General features: G+C 32.9%; 3 protein-coding genes across 4 annotated transcripts; 1 reads left to right on the forward strand and 2 right to left on the reverse strand.

Annotated features, from left to right (window-relative positions):
* The first annotated feature begins 1,689 nt into the window (after positions 1-1,689).
* LOC122598559 (protein EI24 homolog) lies at positions 1,690-8,667 on the forward strand. Of its 2 annotated transcripts, XR_006323650.1 has the most exons (12): positions 1,690-1,888; positions 2,011-2,076; positions 2,794-2,941; positions 3,452-3,504; positions 3,626-3,760; positions 3,851-3,914; positions 4,032-4,117; positions 4,719-4,801; positions 5,335-5,411; positions 5,990-6,105; positions 6,799-6,923; positions 7,597-8,667. XR_006323650.1 is itself a non-coding variant. In XM_043771151.1 (11 exons), the coding sequence occupies exons 1-11, from the start codon at positions 1,767-1,769 to the stop codon at positions 6,863-6,865; spliced, it is 1,017 nt and encodes a 338-aa protein (XP_043627086.1). In that variant the 5' UTR covers positions 1,690-1,766; the 3' UTR covers positions 6,866-7,155. The 2 variants fall into 2 exon arrangements, 1 of the variants encoding a protein (XP_043627086.1); XM_043771151.1 differs by lacking the exon at positions 7,597-8,667 and having other exon boundaries at positions 6,799-7,155.
* On the reverse strand, positions 7,556-8,656 carry LOC122595409 (probable mediator of RNA polymerase II transcription subunit 26b). Its single transcript, XM_043767762.1, has one exon. The coding sequence runs from the start codon at positions 8,654-8,656 to the stop codon at positions 7,556-7,558; it is 1,101 nt and encodes a 366-aa protein (XP_043623697.1).
* A 4,788-nt stretch (positions 8,668-13,455) lies between the features above and the next one.
* On the reverse strand, positions 13,456-14,235 carry LOC122595411 (probable mediator of RNA polymerase II transcription subunit 26a). The gene has a single exon (XM_043767763.1). The coding sequence runs from the start codon at positions 14,233-14,235 to the stop codon at positions 13,456-13,458; it is 780 nt and encodes a 259-aa protein (XP_043623698.1).
* Positions 14,236-14,299: the final 64 nt, after the last annotated feature.

Below are 14,299 nucleotides of genomic sequence, written 5' to 3' on the forward strand. Positions count from 1 at the left end.
AAATCTAATGTCATAACGATTTTTCTTTATTTATATAGTAGATTTGAAAAGGGTAATTGGATGCAAACCTCCTGACCCCATGTACCATTTAGTACCTACTAATCCCTAGCCAGGCTAGTGTCTAGGTAATTCTTAATCACTTTATAATCCCCTGATTATACACTAAAAATCAAAAACTTTATCTATATATTAACATATTACTAACTATAATTAATTAATATAAATGTAAAATAATATAAATATAAAATAAATAATATTAAATTTGGTTTGTTTCAGTTTTTAATTTTCTGACATATGAAACCGAGAATTGAATCGATCCGTTCGGTGTTTAGAAAATAAAAATGAAACCAATCGTTTCGTTCGGTTTTTAGTTTTGACGGTTCAGTTTTATTCGGTTTTTCAGTTCGATTTTTGCTCACCCTTATAATACCGGAGTTCATAATCATTGTAAATTTTGATAACAAGGGTTCGTAATTGGTGTTCAAATCTTTTTGTAGCTTAAGCAATTTGGAATATTTAGATTTCATGTGTTGAAAAGTTATATATTCTGGAAACGACATCAACTTGGAAATAAGCGTTGGTATATTCAGATGGTTTAAATGTGTTTCCGTGAGCTGGTCAACTCTGCTTAACCCTTTTAAATAAGCATTGGTATATTCAGATGTATTTGTGGTTGTGGTAAACAAGTCCTCTTGCAACCCGTTGAATCTTACAAAGCTCTCAAGTGACCGAACATGAATTAAATGGGCCAAGGCCCACCCTGAAAAATTTTGTGATGGTTAAATGTTGGTTCTGAACTCATGTATACATAATACATATACAGCCAACAGGCCCATCTAAGTTGACTTTGGCCCATCCTATATTTATAAAAGTTCAATTTTTCTTTTTAAAGATAGAACAGATTAATGGCTAACACTTTCAACTTTAATATATTCACGTCATTGATGTTGACAATGTCCTAAAGTGTTTGCTATCCTATATATATATATAAAATTTCAATTAACAAAATAACAAATACATACATATTATATGAGGACGCCATATTATATTAACCTTTTGAGCATTTATATTTGAATAATGAAATATCATTACGATGAGAACTATACAGAATTTTTTTAAAGTGTTTTATCAAGGAAATCAAGTTCAATTCCTTTTTTTTATGAGCTTATTATTATGACTGATTGTTTCCGTTATCAACTTATAAATACAAATCATCGGGGTAATACAACTTTTTACTAAAAAAAATAAATTTATAAATACAAAAATTTGGCCTTGGTTTCAACGACTAAAAACCGTTCAAAGTTAGAATAAAGAAACTAAGGTGTTGTTTATTTAAGGATTTAATAAAAAAAAATTGTGACTTAATCAAAAATACCTAATTTATTAAGTTATTTAAATTATTTGTTTTTTAACTTAATAAACAAAAAATAACTATATTAATTTATTTAATCTATACAAACATTACACTTTATTATCAATTTAAATAAACAAACACCATAAAATTTAATTTCAAACGCGTCTCCAAAAAATAGAAGTGCACACCAGATAAAAATTTGAGACAACAAAAGTACTGTAAAAGCTTCGGATGCCAAATTATTATAATCAAAAAAAAAAAAAAAAAAAACACTAGTGGTGAAACCGTAAGATGAAAAAAACAAAAGGGTCTAAATGAAACATTAGGGGGCAAATTGCTGCTGAAGGAGGGTAGGGAGGAAAGAAACCAATTGACGTCTTGTTTTTATTTTGTCAAAGAAGAAGAAGACCAAATGGAAAACATGGGGCCTTTGATATCAAGTTACCGTACTAAACTGAAACAGACATCGATGTTATGGATTTTAGGTTTCCGAGAAGCTTGCTGTCTTCACAGAGTAGTCATCTACTGTCTCAGGTACAACTTTATATATATATATAATTTAAATTAGGTCTCTGCTTTTTATTTATTTATTTTGATCATTATATAATGAAAGTATAATATGATACTCCATATAATGTTTGTGTCTGTATGTATAGGTCAAAGCAACTGATGATCCGAACTGGCCAGTGCTTTCTCTTAAATGGCTTCATCTTTTTAGGAAGGTAATAATTTAATTATTTAATTACTTGCTATTAGTTGGTGTTTGTTTTTTGAAAGATTGAATTGATAAGGTAATTTTTATTTTTGGTTATCGAGGGGCAAGGTACATCGAAAATGTATTCTTAAACTGTTTTCGTTGTAGTTATTGTGTGTATTCGGTTAATTAAGCAACTTTTCGTGTTGTCTGTTTTGATTATGGGGCAACTTATATAAAGGTCATGCTAGCAAAGAATCTTACAAAAGTTCAAATGTTGGTTGGAATTATTTTTTGGTGATCAAGACGGTGAGAAATTGGTTAGCGACTTAACGATTGTTAGTATCTGTATATAGAACCCTAATTCGATTTTAAACCTGTAGAATCTCTCTAGATCAACAACTGATTTAGCAGATCGAATTGATTTGCCCAACCGTGTACTTCTGTGTGAACTTTTCGTTCTCGTTCAAGCTTATGATTTAGAAAACGACGATGTTTGTATGTAGTTAGCTTTTGATCATATGTCATAATAATTGAAATTTATAAAATAAATATGTTTGTATTTTGAAAATCGGAAGTGCACTTGCTTTTGTGTGTTTGTGTTTTTTTTTCTTGTATATATTTGTATTAGTTGCTATATATTTATCAAGGGTTTATATGATTATTGCAATCAAAAGTAAAATGTTTATCCATAAGTTTCTTAATATCTGTAAAATACTTATACTTTAGTTTCGTATGCTTGCAGTATTTTTATTCTAAGATCTGTAGTCATTCCAGCGCTGCACTGGATATTACCATCTACAACTGTGGAAGGTTATGAAGAGACATGTTCATCGGAGATGCCTATAAGACTGTATGCCCTCTTACGACTCGGACTTTTACAACTTATTTATGTGAGTATACATTTAGAAAGTTTATCAAGCTATGCCTTCTGTTGTCTTTGAAATGTAATTTTATTTGAAAATTCTTACATTAACATCAATAAAAGCTCTTCAAATGCGAAGTGGCATGTCTTCCACCCACTATCATTCACTGCTAAATAAGTATATTTGTTTGTATTCATCTCTCTGGAAGTCCATTGGGTGAATTTCAGCTATATCATATGAGTATATATATTGTTGTTACATGATTTGTTTTCTATACTTCGTACCTCATATCTCTCTAACATCGAGTAAAATAGCTGGATATCTGTGTCCACTAACTTTAAGTAATATACCTGCACCTGGATATTAGCTTGTACTCAGATGTTATTAGGTAAAGCTGTTTGATTCTGGAATAGTAGCATGATCTTTCGAAGTAGATGTTTAATAATGTTTCTCTTCCTTATTTATCATACGAGGCTTAAGCTTTTGGTTTGTATGATCTTTTAGTTGAAGTAATATTTTGATTTTGGTTCTCAACAGGCTCTATGGTTCTACCCTTTATACATCTTCAGCTTCATTTTAAGCACTATCTGGTACAATTATTTTCTTCTTAATATCTGTGTTAGTGTGTTTTTTTGTGCCCACACACATGCATGTCCCAATTAATATAATCTTCTTTGATAAGAGCTGATATTCAGTGTATCACTTATCTAGGTACAATGATATTGCTCAGTTTGGTCTTATGGTGACCGGGAAAAATGGACCAAAGAATTCAACTCTATCTAGCCAAAAGGAGCCATCAACTTCTCAAAAGGCAACAAATGTTGACAAACCAACTGACCTCGGCCGGTACTGTTATTCAGATACTAAATATCACGTTAGCAGAAGTCAATCCTTTAGTGTCGCTAATTTAGTTGTTACATTATCATATATCTGCAGGGTTATGATAGGAATAGCGGAACAGGGCTATTCAGTCCTCTTGTTGAGCTTTTTCTTCCTGGAGGTGTGTGTATATATATAATTATATATAATATAATTTGATACATCATGTTGATTGTATTTTTAAATGGCATCCCTTAGTTGACATACTGTCATACTAATAAAAATGCGATTGTAACAGGTCTACCTCACAGGTTTTGTACCATATGTTGGGAAGTTACTCAATTTTGTACTTCTTTCGTGGATGTATGCCTATTATTGCTTTGAGTATGTTTCTACTACTTGGCTGCCATTATATTTCATGAATAGTTCTGCTACTATTAATCAGTGATGGCATAATGGGTGGGTTAATGGGTAGTTTCTGGCAAATGGAGGGCCGTGGGGTTGACTGAAATATTATTCATCCAAAATTGTTACATGTATATGAATAAATTGCATGCCAATATGATTACGAAAATTATCTTCTTTTTTTCATATTATATATGTTCTTTCTGAAACCATCTTCAAGGTAGCTTAGTGGTAGGGAGTCCTCAAGGTCTCAGAAGAGACCCGGATTCGTACCTCACTCGGTAGTCTAGGGATAAAAAAAACTATACTGGTTAGGCCATACATCATAGCCAAAGGTTTTCTGAGTCCTAAGCAGGGATTCTGGATCCCTCTTCGGTTACCTGCTTTATTATGTTATTTCTACTAAACTGATTTAGGCGGTTTTATGCGTTAAAAATATACTTTCATCTACTTCTGACCTGTTTCAGTTGATTTCTCATTTAAGCAGCTAGAGAGAAACTATAACCCGAATCAACCCATCACTTCTACTATTAATGTTGTCTCACTGCATATAATCTCATTGCAACTTTTCATTTCTTAGGTATAAATGGAACTTCTCTGGCCTGAGTCTGGATAAAAGGCTTGACTTTTTCGAGACTAACTGGGCATTCTTTGCTGGTTTTGGTATTTAACTTATGCTTGTCTGAATTTAGTTGTTTTAATGCATTAATTCTTTGCTTTCCAAAAGATAATATGAGAAATTTGAAATGAAAATGTTGATCACATTTCCCCTGAATGGCGTCTGTGTCCACATGTTCAATGACACTCGTATCTAAATATATTGCTTCCTCTAGCCCGAGGTTAATGTTAACTGTTCCTTTATAAGGAAAAGTTTGATTCCAGGATTGCATATCTACCTATTGCCATTACAAAATATTGATACTTAGATCTAGTTTGTGATTAGGGTGTTTTAATCTTTTAGATATCTGACCTAAAGTCAAACATTACCCACTTTTGCCTTGAATGTTGGTATGACCATCACTTGTGTACCGTTATAATTAATTGGGAGCAAAAACCATCAAATGCTGAATTTAATCCTTATGAAGCTTAAGAATATATATATATATATATATGGGTTACTTTCCTTATTTTTTTATGTGTTTGTGATTAAGATGTGACAATGTTATTCACTTGATTATTTAAATTGTTACTTTCAGGATCTCCTTGTGTTTTGGCTATATTCTTCTTTTCTCCTTTGGTGAGTTACGGGGTAATGGCTGTACTCTTTCCACTGGTAAACTCCAACCCTTTTGGATCTCTATATTTTCAGCTTTTCCTAGCACATTATGTACATACATATTAAGTGATTAAATCTACGTTAATCAAATATTTCAAGAAGTGGTTACATACATATTCCTGTGTCCCCAGTTTGTCCCTGTGTCCCCAGTAATGCTGACTGTTCCTATGACTGCTGTGACTTAAAACTTCATATGAGATTGTGGTGATCAATTTAATCAAATAGAATATTGGCAGTGGGATGGCAACATAAGCCGAATTAGGTGGTATGGGTAACGGGTTAGTTCGGATTAGGCTGACTTACAAACACTTCTTATATCCGTTCTTCTTTTTGATTTATAAATATTTATTGTATAGCTATAACAATGTAAAGTATTTTTAAAGCCAAAAATTTAGCAGGTTTTATGTATTTGAGTACATTCCCAATGACTTTTTATGTGCTCAACCTATTTGACCCATATGTTTTTTTGTTACTTGCAATAGCATATAATTCATCAGAGAATTCAATTTCAATATAGGCAAATATGTATATAAATGGGTGAAGTTGCCATAAATGGCTAATACTTTGGATTCCAGTTTGTTTTGACTGCAGCAGGCTCAGATGCTGAGAGTGTCGTTAACTCTCAAAAAGAAAATTGGGGAGGTGAAGAATTAGGAAAACTTCCTATATTTTTTGTTGCAGATAAGCTACTGTAAGATTTCTTACCATGCAGAATCTTTCCGATTTTGACATATCAATTGACGACCATTTCGCCGTAGTCTTGTTATTAAGAGGCTGCCTAAAAGTGTCTGGTTACTAAACTATTGGTTTAATCAAGTCCTTCAATCTAGAATTACTAACATTTTTGCACTAGGGCTCCAGTATCCAAATTTTATTCTGGTAGACACCCAAATATACTTTTCTAGATAGCTATTGGTATAGGTGGCAAAAAATGAGCAGGTCGGGCAGGTGGGGTAACTTGACAAAACTATTAGTTTTTGGTGTGGGCGAGGGAACATTTTGCTCGATTTCATTTTGGATGATTAGTGTGACAAATATAAATCACTACATTCTACGGTTATATTATATATTTATATATCAACAATCAACTCTCTTTTCCAAAAAAAGGGTTTAGGGGGTTTCATTTATTCAAATTACACATTTTCTGCAACTTACAACCCATTTAACGTGTATCCCTCAAGGCAATTTTTATTTTCCTTTCCCATCTGACCCTTTTGAGATAAAATACAAAGCCATATCAACCCATTTGTAAGTAAATAGGTCAAAATTGGTTTGAAACTTAAAGAGCCTGGGATAAATTGAAATGACTTTAAATTCAGTTGAGTGTGAAGCATTACTAATTTAAGGCTAAATTTTATGCATATGGTAACCATTTTGTCTGTAGGATGCGAATCTTGTCTCTTCTCCCTATGGAATCTCATGCTCAAACATCTGAGAAGAAATCACTCTGAGACTAACCACTGATTCCAAAGACTTCAGAATTCTGAGTGTGCCACCGTCTCTACAAAGGTAACTTTTATGTGTTCATGGCAGCAACCGATCTATTTGTGTGCCTTGTGCTGTACATTTGAAATTGTTTTGTCATGGTGGTGCATTTTGAAAATCGGCAAATGCCTATGCCCCAAGGGTGAGAAATGCATTATTTGTAGATTGTAAATATACAAATATCAATATTTCTTTAAAGATGAAATTAGGATGTGCATTCACATAAACATTCTAATTTAGTTGCATTGATGTTCAAGATTTGAGTGAAGAGTTTTTTTGTGGTTTGTATGGATGTCTTATTACTTGTAACTTACCCACATGAATCTTTATGGCTGTTTTAACTTCTGCTTTTTTGTATTTTATATAAATATTTTGTGCAGCGTAAAGGCGAGATAAAATATCATAAATGAGGATATCATAATATAGAGTAGTTTTATAGTTTATACTATACAAACTAAACCAAGCATAGCAGTGTACATCATTGCAATCTATAACAGAAGCTTCAAATTAAGGGATGAGATATACATAACTACTAAAGTCTTAATCACTTTTAACTAACGGCAGAATCTATTAAGAATGATCACTAGCAAAACGCTAGAAGCCAAAGAGTAGTGGTACAAAAAAAACAACATGCATCCAAATCGTTGATGGATTGTTCAATAAGCTTGGACCACTGATCTAATCGCATTATTACCAGGTCTTCTCAACTGGTGGCCTCGAGGCTTAATGTGTAGAGTTTTTTCCGGAAGAAGGCCCTTCTTTGGTAGTTGATGAAACGCCAGCATTTGTGTTCGTCTCTTCTTCATGTTTTCGGCATCCTCGTAAGCTTGATGCAGTTTCCTTTTCACAGCTTCGAGTTTTTCTTCAGTCGTCTTTTCAATCCTTTTCGGCATCCTTGCTGCTGCATCTATTATTTGTTTACTTTGTTGATGATGAGGAATCACTAAACTCTCTGTACTCTTTATACTATGTGAAGCGATCCCCGATTGAGTTTTTGCAACCATATTCACTACTGGTTTCAAAACTGCAGGCAACACTACTTTCTTGACCACTACATCCACGGTTTGATTGTTGGCTCGTTGTGTGATGGTTCGGTTTTGTTTTTCCATGGGTTGCTCTAATCTCTTTATTTTGTCTTGAATCAACAATTCCTTTGAATACATATCCTTACTGATCTTCTCTTGATCGATGATCACTTGACCCTTTGCAGCCTTGTTTTCTTCATCTGATAAAGTCTGGTGCACAACACAACTTGCATCATTATTATTCTTGAGCCATTCTTCCACCATATCTTTCCATTCTTTCAAGAGTCTACTCGCGACCTGACCAACTTCTTTGGATGCATGTTTCCGAAGAACGCTAACTGTCTTTCCTATCCCAGTCACCTCCAGAGTGTTCACACTTAACCCCATGTATCGAAGCTTGGTTAACAAGTCACAGATGATTGCCACCGATTCAGATTCGCCTTCAAGAACCTCTTTGATCCTGAAAACCTCAGCAACCCCTTGACGATAAACAATACGAATAGTCGGTCTTTTAGCCTTTGGCAGATCACAAGCCGTCTTTGAAGCCTTTGGGATACTTTGTTTTTGCGAATCATCTTCTTGGGTGTTTTTGTTACACGAATAGAGAGTTTCGATTATTTTGTCTTTGTTATTGCGAAATTCGTCTGGGTAGTCAGTAGCAGCCACCGTGATGGCTTTCTTGATAAACTCAAATATATCGACATTATTCGCATTCCCTAAGTATTCTTCCATCTTCGAAACAATAAATTCTTTCGATCTCTAAAAGGTTTCTTTCTCAAAAACGTATACTACAAAACCAAGAAATATATATAAACATATATATCTGAGTTTATTAATTAACACCTGCTTGCTAATCGTTCAAGTAGTAAATATCACTAGTATATGAATGATGATACGTACCGAAATATTAGGTTTTCGATCGAAATTTAATTGGGAGATAATTAAGTCTATCTTCTAGTAAATACGTATAGTAGGAGTATTTTTGTATTAATGCATTTATTTATGGTAATATATATACACGTATATATTTGAAACTTGGAAGTCACGTACTCGATATAATTTAGGAAACAGAGATATGGGATACGATATATGGTAATACGTGTTAGCCGTATGGTTTGTCAAGTCTTTGATAAATTTCCTACTTGCAATTTTGTTTACATGTCCAAGTAATTAATAGAGAAGAATTATTATTTTTTTAAAATTAAGGTATTTATGGAGAAATTCTAACTTGTACTAAACCCGTTATTATTTCTCAAAATTAATACATTATCCAACTATCTTTATTTTTATATTTATTTCTATAATAAATAAAAGAGAAAATTTCATTACATCACCCTATGGTTTGCTATCTTGTCAATTTTCGCCCCCGTACTTTTTATTTTATTTTATTATTACATCACCTTGTGGTGACTTTTTGCATCATTAGACATCTCTTTAACGGACATTTGTAGTCCTCTGTTAACTTAATCACGTGAGGGTATATTGGTCATTTATCGTTAAACACTTCTTTTTTCTTTTTGTATTCTTTTTCAGATCCACACACAAACCTCGTCGAAACTAACGTTGCCGGAGGTTTTGTTGTTGCTGCAATCAAACCACCACCACCGACGAGGAGGTAGGGTTTCGAGTGAAGACGGCGCTGGAGATGCCATTTTTATACAGGACCTTTTTTCCGGTACGGCTGCCATTTTTCAGTTGGTGCCGGAATAGTTCGCCGGCGGAGAATGTTGCATTTCTAGATCTATAACGAAGTCGATAATGGTGAGGTGAAGATAACATATAGTGGCCGTCAAAATCTTTTTCCTTAAATCCTTTTATCAAAATTGAAAAGTCTTCTCAGTAGGGTGGTGGTTTGAGGGTGGATAGATCTCGTGGTGATGGTGGAATATGAATTATATATGTGTTTAATTTATGAGTTTATATTTGTTCAGATTTGGTGTTTAAGGTGGAATACTTGTAATGGTAGATTAAAAGTTACCATGTTTTACGTCAACACTGGGATTCTTGATTTTTCCTTTTACTGTTGCTGACTTTTGAATAGCCAAAATGATCTTCTTTAAGTGGTGGAAATTTTTGTTTTTTTTAAATGTAATTAGCTTCTTTTTTCAACAACTGTAATTAGGTTTTCTTTATGTTCATTCTTGCTCATTGTAATATTTGGAAAGAAGATGAGTTTTGATCTGAAAAAGAGAATGAGAAAGGAGGAGAGAGTGTTTTAAACGGATGACAATAAACGGACGTTAGAGGGAGGGGTACCTAATGAAGCAAAAAGTTACCACAGGGTGATGTAATAATAATAAAAAAGTACGGGGGCAAAAATTGATAAAATGACAAACCTTAGGGTGATGTAATGAAATTTTCTCAAAATAAAAAAAAATTGTGATAAAATCATCCTTTGGTAAAAAATAGCTCATTTGACATCTTAAAAAAAATTTCTTAAAGAAATTTTTTTTTCATTTAATTAATTTTATGATATCATTGATGTAAAACTTCAATGGTATCATAGTCCTCCCATGAGGGTCTTGAGTCTGGGAGACCCAGGTTCGAATCCTGCAAGTACAAGATTACTCTTATTAATTATCATGTCGTTTGACGGATTAATATGAAGTTTTCCTCCCTTTATGATTTCCTGAAAATATAAATGCCAACCTGCCCTAAAGATGTAGAGACCCATATGTTGAACGAACTCACTCTAATCATTCACATATTCAAAAAAAAAAAAAAGTATTTATGATGTCATAATTTTGAACTTTCTAAAAACTAGTCATAGATAATGTCAATTAGAAATTCATCATTTGAGTTTTTCATATTTAGTTTTTTAAAAATTTCTTTAATTTATATTTTCGCTATATAATTTGATATTCTTTAGAAAAAGTTTTTATTCTCTTTTTAAAAGTCTAATAAATCACACATGATATTTTAATATTCTGTCGATTAAATAACTTTGTTATGACAAAAATTTAAGCTATCCACGTTTTCATAAGCTACTTTATATATATACTAAAATAAACTATTATCCTAATAGCTTCTTATTAATCAATCATAAGTCTTGATTTTATTAAATTAAAGTTTGTTTATGTGTTTATGTCATAACTCATATTCATAATAAAAACTATCGATATTTATATTTAGGAATTTGATAACTTTGTTGATAATTATCGTGTAATAGTGAATAGTATATAGCAAAATAGTAATTGTTGGTAGACTCTACATTAATTATCTCCATGTAATGATTGTATTTGAGCTCAAACAAGTTGTGAAGTTGGGCAATAGTTTTACCAAAAAAATTGCTAGCTCGATTTCGATTGAGTTTGAGTGGATTTGTGATTCTGAATGGATAGTGATGTCTGATTGTTTTTGAAGTTGTTGGTTAACTCGAAGATTATAGTACAAAACTACAAAACTCGAAGATTATAAGCAGGCATATATAAGTTTTTCGTTAAAATAGAGTTGGATTTAGTTGATTTACTTGGGAATGGAATTGGATTGATGTTGGCTAGAATTGTTTAGAGTTTGATGTAGAACTTTTCTATGATTTGAATTTGTAGCCTCCACTGATGTGTCTTAATATTTTTTTAGAAGGGATGTTTGGTGTAAGAGAATGGTAGAAAATGAAAATGTAGGATTGTGATTATTTGAAAATTAAAATTTTCATTAAACTAAAAAACTGAGCAAAACAACTTAAGACGATGTGTTTTTAGATTACACAATACAAACACTGTCTTTTTAGATGCATTGTACTTTTAGTAAACACAATTAAAACACATTGTGTTATATTAATACCACAGTGTTTTTCACTAGTTTTTAAAAAAAATTTAGTTTTTAAATGAATATTTCACTAAAAATGTAATATTAAATAAAAATAGTAGAAAATAGTATATATATTTGGAAAGAGAATACATTTTTTCGTTGGGAATGAATATTAAAATAACAAAATTTTAATTATTAGTTAAAATTAATACATATTATATTATAAAAACAAAAAAAAAAGCTTCTTTTTTTTTCATTCTCAGAATAGATATCATCCTTACTTCTCCAATTTTATTGATTTTGTAACCATTTGTTATGTGGAATGCGAAATTCGTCCCCTATTTCCAAAATCCTCACTGCGGGTGACAAAGGTCACTTGTAAGTGTTTATGGCTGCAACGGATCTGTTTGTGTGCCTTTTATTTACTGTACATTTGGAATCGTTTTCTCACCATGGTGCATTTTGAATATCGGCTACTGCCTATACTATTTATAGTATCATCAATCTTAAATTTAAATCTGACCCTCTATTAATAAACAAATTACCTTTCTCTCTTTTCAACTCTCTACCTTTAAAATACCTAAAATATTTTTAATTATTAATACATTCCTAGCTCACACACTAAATCTACCTAATATATCCTTAAAATATTTTACACCCATATTTATCAAAACTATCTGTCTCCTTTATTCATTAATTTAAGTATTTCCACCTAATATCCGTATAATATTCTTAATAAAGTTATTTACAAAAGATACGTCTCTTAACCATAAAATAACTACACTACCATTTACATTAATTACTTTTAGATTAATAACCACACCGTTACTACCACCGCCACTAGCACCATCCGTTGCCGTCACCGTCGCCGCATTGCATGGGTACCCATCTCGTGTCTTATAAAGCAAAATAGCCTATCTTTATTTATAAACTTTTCATTCTTTAAATTACCATAAATACCCTTAAACTTTAGGGAAGTGATAATTATACCACAGTATTTAATATATATTTACTACATTATACATGTTTTATAGAACAATGTACAAATATGCAATGTACAACAGTGGTAAATTTATCAAATGATGTGGTACGAATATCATTTCCCTGAGGCCTAAACTTTAACACTATTTAGTTACACCTAATATACACTAAAATATCATCATTACCCTTCTACCAATCTTTCATCCCTTTAACACACACGATGCTCCTCTTTCTCTCAGGCTCCACCAAACACTCTCATTCTTGCCCCTACCGCGGGAATAATCACAATCAACTGTTACCGACCACTGCCAGAATCATCACCACCAACCTCCGTCGGCTACCGCCGGAATCATCATCACCACCACCACCACATGCCGTCTATCATCGCGACCAACCACGCCAACCTCCACCATCGCTGGGAAATTGTTTATGGGTTTTTACCGATTTACTTGACATAACGGATTTTATAAAGGTATTTACTGATAATTCTCTTTTCTTTTTGAAATTTTTGCTTATATTGTAATCAAGTGGTCTTAATTATCATAAGACTGAGTAAGCTTCACCCCTTGTTAGATTCAACTTATGAGTTAGCATCAGGTGGATTATGGGGTTATCAAAATAACGACTTTGTCAAGAATGTTGCTCTATTTTTTATTTTCCTATCTATAGTTATGAGTGTTTATCAATTTTGATTGAAAAGGAAAATCAATAGTTTGCGGGGTTTGATTATATGATCAAATTAGCAAATCAGTAAGTAGTATAGTATGTGTACAATGCACAACTTTTCGTTGATGGATTGTTCAATAAGCTTGGACCACTGATCTAATCGCATTATTACCAGGTCTTCTCAACTGGTGGCCTCGAGGCTTAATGTGTAGAGCTTTTTCCGGAAGAAGGCCCTTCTTTGGTAGTTGATGAAACGCCAGCATTTGTGTTCGTCTCTTCTTCTTCATGTTTTCGGCATCCTCGTAAGCTTGATGCAGTTTCCTTTTCACAGCTTCGAGTTTTTCTTCACTCGTCTTTTCAATCCTTTTTGGCATCCTTGATGTGTCATTATTATTGTTGAGCCATCCTTCCACAACATCTTTCCATTCTTTCAAGAGTCTCGCGGCGACCTGACCAACTTCTTTGGATGCATGTTTCCGAAGAACCCTAACCGTCTTCCCTATCCCAGTCACCTCCAGAGTGTTCACACTTAACTCCATGTATCGAAGCTTGGTTAACAAGTCACAGATGATTGCCGCCGATTCAGATTCGCCTTGATCAAGAACCTCTTTGATCTTCAAAACCTCTGCAATCCCTTGACGGTTATAAACAAAAGGGATTGTTGGACGATCACAAGCCGTCTTTGGAATACTTTCTTTTTGCGAATCATCTTCTTTCTGGCTGATCAGATTGCTGCTGGTGATGTTGTTGTTACACGAATAGAGAGTCTCGAATATCTTGTCTTTGTTTTGTCGAAATTCGGTTGGGTAGTCGGTAGCAGCCACCGTGATGGCTTTCTTGATGAACTCAAATATATCGACATTATTATTCGCATTCCCTGATGATAAGTAATTCCTCAAGTAGGATTCTTCCATCTTCGTAACTATAAATTCTTGACTTTCGATCTCTAAAAAGTTTTTTTCTCAAAAACGTACGCTA

This window comes from Erigeron canadensis, chromosome 4, assembly GCF_010389155.1.
Source record: "Erigeron canadensis isolate Cc75 chromosome 4, C_canadensis_v1, whole genome shotgun sequence".
NCBI lineage: Eukaryota > Viridiplantae > Streptophyta > Magnoliopsida > Asterales > Asteraceae > Erigeron > Erigeron canadensis.

Bases quoted from the DNA above. Each gene is read 5' to 3' on its own strand.
- LOC122598559 (XM_043771151.1), top strand. From the start codon at position 1,767: ATGGAAAACATGGGGCCTTTGATATCAAGTTACCGTACTAAACTGAAA. The intron at 4,802-5,334 runs GTATTTAACTTA...TGTTACTTTCAG, and splicing joins GGCATTCTTTGCTGGTTTTG to GATCTCCTTGTGTTTTGGCT. The intron at 6,106-6,798 runs GTAAGATTTCTT...TTTTGTCTGTAG, and splicing joins TTTGTTGCAGATAAGCTACT to GATGCGAATCTTGTCTCTTC.
- LOC122595409 (XM_043767762.1), bottom strand. From the start codon at position 8,656: ATGGAAGAATACTTAGGGAATGCGAATAATGTCGATATATTTGAGTTT.
- LOC122595411 (XM_043767763.1), bottom strand. From the start codon at position 14,235: ATGGAAGAATCCTACTTGAGGAATTACTTATCATCAGGGAATGCGAAT.